Genomic DNA, 5,079 nt, shown 5'->3' on the forward strand with positions numbered 1-5,079 from the left:
CCACCCTTGCTGCGGTGGGAGCGGTGGGGATAACGCACCTTTGCCTTTCCCTCAGGGCACCATCAAACCAGTTGAGGTGTTAACTCGTGCTCTCCAGCTGCGCGTCCGCCATCTTTAGCCCCTCAGGGCTGCAGGAGGGTCTGTCCCTCGCCCGTCTCCTCGGCACGTTGGCTCCCATAAGGTGGGATTCATAGTCGTTGGTGCTTGTACCCGTTGCATTCATTGTGTCTTATTACCTCTGCAGCTTGCACTGCCTGCTGCTGTTGGCAAACCGGTGCGTTTCGGGTCAGATTTAGGACCCGCTCCCAAAATGGTGGTGGCGCGGTCATTCTGTGAGGGAGGAGGCTGCGCCTGGGGTGACTAATGGCCGCAGTGTGAGCCATCCCTCTGCAGGTTCGCTTTCTGGATGGAAAGCTTCTTAAAACCTGGTTTAAAACCTCTGATTCATCAAGGGAACAAACAGGGTCAAGAGCTCGGAAACATTTAAATGCAGTGGAAGTCTCATGAGCTTGGGAGGAATCAATTGAAGGTGCTACTGGGTTACTTTCAACTGTCCTGTAGGTGATGGCTGGTGCCATTGAGTCGGAAAGCTTTAAGGAGGATCAGCTTCTTAATAAGAGAGAAACTATGACCTGGAAGCCCAGAAAAGGTAAGCCTCAAACGTTAGGAGAAAACAAAGCAGGTGAGTAATTAAATTTATACTGTGCTTGAGGAAATATACCTAAAAGAATACGTGTAAAACTTTTTGGTGATGCATGGGAAATGCCTCTTCAGTTTCTGCTCTCAAAGATTTACATCTATGTATCTCTGTATGTCTAGGTGTAAGAGTGATTAATACTGCTGAAAAATCTTTATATATATATTAAAAAACCCAAACCCACACCCAAACCCCAAAACAACAACAAAATCCAAACCAAAACCAGAGCTATGTTTTTTCATCATACCTGTATTTTTGTTTTAAATACCAGAAGGTGAATGTGGTGAAACAAGACTGCTGGCTCCTTTACCCTAGTTTGAAGAGTTGTATTTCAACAAGAGTGTGTGGAAAAGCCTGACTTGGGCTACTGTTGGCATGCAGTATGTCCAGTGTTCCCAAGCATCTGAAACAGCACTGTAGTGATATTACATATGTAATACGTTAATCAGAAAGTGTATTTTTATACCTGTCTGAATTACTGTATGCTAAGCATTTAATAGTTCCTTTTTAATTCCTCTTTCTGTTGGTTTTAGAGTGTTTGCTGAAGAATATTTCAAATGTGCTTGATAGTGAGCCTGAAGAAAGTGAATTCTCTCTTACCTCTCACAATGAAGATGGTATCGGCGGCTCTCCTGCTCACTGCGTTCACGCACATGCTGGCCTGGAAGACTTGGATGAAGATGTCTCCACTGTGTTCGTAGCTGTAACTTCTCCAGAGCTGCAAACTGCTGCTGTGCACGAGGTGGAGGACTGGGATAAGGAGTTGGAGGATTATAATCCTTATGGTGAGTACAAATTTACTGGTGCTTCATTCTGGGTTTTTGATAGTACGTGATCAGCATTAGGCTCTTAGCAGGAGAATGGTTTAAATAACTCCATGTGTTCTGTTTTGGCACGCAACTTTTCTTGTTGTTGTTGACCTCATGAATTTGTAATGCATAATTTTGTTGTCAATTACAGGATTTAAAGGCGTGCTGTGACATTAGCTTGAAACTCTTGCTTGAGCAATTGAATTCTTAGGGAGTGGAATGGTAAGAAGAGTTAATTGTGTGTATAGAGTTTCTCTGGAGAAGCTAGGTTTCAGTAGTGTATCTTTGTTATTCTGAAGCAAAAGAGAAAGGTATATGGAGTGCAGGAATCTAAAATTTTCCTTTGTGTAAAAGGAATTCTTCCTTCAAGAAATTCCATCCAGACTGTACACTGTAATGTGCTTCTGGAGCATGGATTTCTTTGGAGGGGAGCAGTGAGGCTTTGTTGTTGCTTTTGCTGTAGGTTTGGGGAGTTTTTCAGGGTGTTTGCTTGCTTTTATTGTTTCTTGAAGCTTGATCCTCTTAAGTGGTTGTGCCTGTGATCAGTCCCATGCACAAAGGTGGCAATGGATGGAAGCAGTTTCATCCATGTCTTTAGAGCTGTATTAATCCTCCAGTTTGTAAAGTGTTTATGGTGATTCATATGTTGAACTGAGAGTCTTAATCTTCCATTTGCCAGGCTGCGTGTTGGGATAGAGCAAGTGGATGGAGTTTAGCCAGCAGTGGCTGATAACCCGCTGTGGCTTTGTTGGTGCAGAATAGTACCATTTCCATTTTCTTCTCATTAATGTGTATCTTTTGTAATTAATACAAACACTCTATTCTTTGCTCAGGAAATATCAATTCTCAGTTTATTTTAAGTCCATAAATGGCTGTTGTATTCAAGTTCCATTGTTTGATAACAGAAGGAGGTGGGAAAGTTTTTGCAGCCTTCCTGTGAAATCATTGTGATTTTAAAATGGAAACAGTAGTAGTTTTTCACACTGGGTAATCTGAGAAAAAGATGCTTCCTTTTTAGATGTTTCCCTCTCTTTTATCCTGGGCTTTCCCGTTAATCTCTCATCTGCTCAAATATATGGAAGGTTTGGGATTTTTATTTTTTTTTTAACTGCAATTATCACAAATTCTCTTATTTTCCTTTATTTAGCTAACTCATCCCTGCCTGTAGATTGTGCTCATCAAATCATCACAAATAAAGGCAGCTGTGATTATGGGATTCAGGTGCTTGTGAAGGATAATGAGTACAAGTGCCTGAGTTGTTAACTGCTGCAAATAAAAATGTCCTGGGTTGGTCGTTTTATGGATTTGTACAAGCTTTTAAAAACTGTTTTCTTTGATGGCTTGTTTGACAGTGCTGCTGGAATGCTGGCACGTGGATATACTGTGCTGGGGCCTCTGCTGCCCCACACTCTGGGCTCTTCATTTGCTCAGTCCTTTTCAGCGTCTGCTGGCTGGAAATCTTTTGCTTCTGTTGAAGGACTTTGCCCTATTTTTGTGCTAAGTTGGTTAAATAACAGGCTTATTTGGCTTAATTCTAGCTGAGTGGAAGTGTTATTCACAGCTAGCTTTTACAGAACCCCACCCTTCCATGCTGTCCAGTGACCCAGTTCTTAAAGGGTTTGGAGGGCTCCTAATTGGGATGTGGTGATGGAGACGGCAGGAGGGAGGAGGGGAAATAAAAGTAGTGATTTTGTGAGCCTTTTATGCCCGGAGAAAATGTAGAACTGCATGTACTGTAAGAGCTCTGTTGGATGTTCTGAATCCAGGTATAACACTGAGTTTTTGGGGAGACTGTCTTCGTGTAAAGAACCTTTCTTAAAATGAAGACGTTTCCAAATTCAGCTGTTTGCTTTGTTTGTAGGTCTAATTCATGAGTGCTGGCAGATCAAATTGAAATAGTTCACTGGAAGATGCTGTAGACCTGTAAAATAATCTGCTGCACTATACCACCAGTTCTCTTCAGTATCTCCCATGGTTTAAATCTTTTCTTTGATCTTCTTTAGATGCTGGCGATTTCCACTGTGGAAGCTTTCAGGAAAGTAATCCTTTGGCCTCGTACTCATGGCAAGAGGATTCGTTTTACAACCCAGGCTGTCACCATGCAGCTTCCCTTGCTTTTACACCACCATTTAGAATGACTGAGACTGGCCAGTTTGATGATGCTGATGAATGAGGTTGACCTTGGTCAGAACTAAGTTTGGCTTCTGAGTTGGATTATGTTCTTCATTGATTGAGTCATGTCAAGTCCTTTGGCTTGCTTGCGGAGTTCTGCATAGGGCCAGAAATGAACTCACCATCTCCAAAGTTTTGCTTAGGCTGCTTCCGAGCTGTTTATAAATTGACTACACTTGACCTCTGGAAACGGGAGTGCGGGTGTTAGCTGTAAGGAGTCGGTGCATTTCTGGACTTTTTGTTTGTTACATATGTATCTGTGTTGTTGCTAATTAATTGCTTGTGAGGAAGCATTTAACTTCTAAACTTCAGCTTGTCTGCCAGACTTTGTCAGTTTTGACATGCTGATCCCTGTGTGTCTATGTAACTTGTAGTTTCCTTTCCATTTGATGCTGTCAAAATGGTTTGGATGGCTTTAAAACTTCTTTCTCATTCCAGTTTCTCTGTTGTGTTTGTGTTGCAGTTTGTGATTCCCTATCTACCACTGGTATTAACAAAACGAGCCATGACAAATACAGAATGAGTTGGGTTTATTTTTATGTATTTCAGTATAAAGGAATGACAAATATGTGATACACATGTGGACAAAGTGTAGGGCCTGCTGCATCCAGTAGGAATGCTGGCTGCTTGAGATTGCCTCCCAACAAAGTTTTCTCCGCATCACACCTGCTTGTATATGGGCATATTACGCAATCTTACAGTGTCTTTGTAACATTCTCATGTGATATTAGCTGTGTAATGACAAAGAAAATACCTAAATTTATGTAGTGTCTTGCAGTATATAATCTCTGTCCTGCAAGCAGGAGCGCTTTAAGGTTCCTGATACTGCTGATACATTTGTTCTGCTGTTTGTGTTGTGGCAAATGAGGAGATGGGAACACAAGACGTCTCCATAGAGTTTCCAAGACAATAGCTGGGACTAGATCTATATCCTTTCTGTCTTTGCTCTGGTGTTAAAAAAAACATTCTCAAATGAAGTGTGAAAGTGGATTGAGTCACTTGAGTAACAATAATCTTCAACTAATGCTCATGTCTCATTAATCACTTCTCTGTCAAGAACTTCTGAATGGCTTTGACACAGACTGACACTGGAGTAGAGCACCCATGTTTGTTTAGTCTCAGGCCAGGAGTCAACATTTACCAGTGTATGAGTCCAGAATAATTTACACGTCCGTTTGGAAGGAAGAAGTGAATGACAGCAATTTTTGCTTAATCTTTTCCTAAAGAGCAGAGGAGCACAAGAACTTTGGACAAGTTTTGTCTTCTGCGATCTTGTTTTTCCTGATTATGTTTTGGTACCTAGCAAAGAGTGAAAGCCTGGGGTTGAGGTTGCGGGAAATGTTTGTGTTCTGTGGGCTGCTGGATCTCAGAAAGTGCAACTTTTTGAGTCTTGCATTAGTT

General features: G+C 41.7%; 1 protein-coding gene across 1 annotated transcript; it reads left to right on the forward strand.

The window, feature by feature from the left end:
• Positions 1-564: 564 nt before the first annotated feature.
• COPRS (coordinator of PRMT5, differentiation stimulator) lies at positions 565-3,679 on the forward strand. The gene is made up of 3 exons (XM_010024315.1): positions 565-682; positions 1,231-1,482; positions 3,510-3,679. Exons 1-3 carry the CDS (start codon positions 565-567, stop codon positions 3,677-3,679), a joined length of 540 nt encoding a protein of 179 aa, XP_010022617.1.
• The last annotated feature ends 1,400 nt before the right edge of the window (positions 3,680-5,079 follow it).

The sequence above is a fragment of the Nestor notabilis genome, unplaced genomic scaffold, assembly GCF_000696875.1.
Source record: "Nestor notabilis isolate BGI_N333 unplaced genomic scaffold, ASM69687v1 scaffold1431, whole genome shotgun sequence".
In the NCBI taxonomy this organism is placed as follows: Eukaryota; Metazoa; Chordata; class Aves; order Psittaciformes; family Psittacidae; genus Nestor; species Nestor notabilis.

What these genes read in the sequence shown, in the direction of transcription:
- COPRS (XM_010024315.1), top strand. Translation starts at nt 565, where the DNA reads ATGGCTGGTGCCATTGAGTCGGAAAGCTTTAAGGAGGATCAGCTTCTT. An exon ending in GTTAGGAGAAAACAAAGCAG is followed by an intron (nt 683 to 1,230) that starts GTGAGTAATTAA and finishes TGTTGGTTTTAG; the next exon opens with AGTGTTTGCTGAAGAATATT. An exon ending in GGAGGATTATAATCCTTATG is followed by an intron (nt 1,483 to 3,509) that starts GTGAGTACAAAT and finishes GATCTTCTTTAG; the next exon opens with ATGCTGGCGATTTCCACTGT.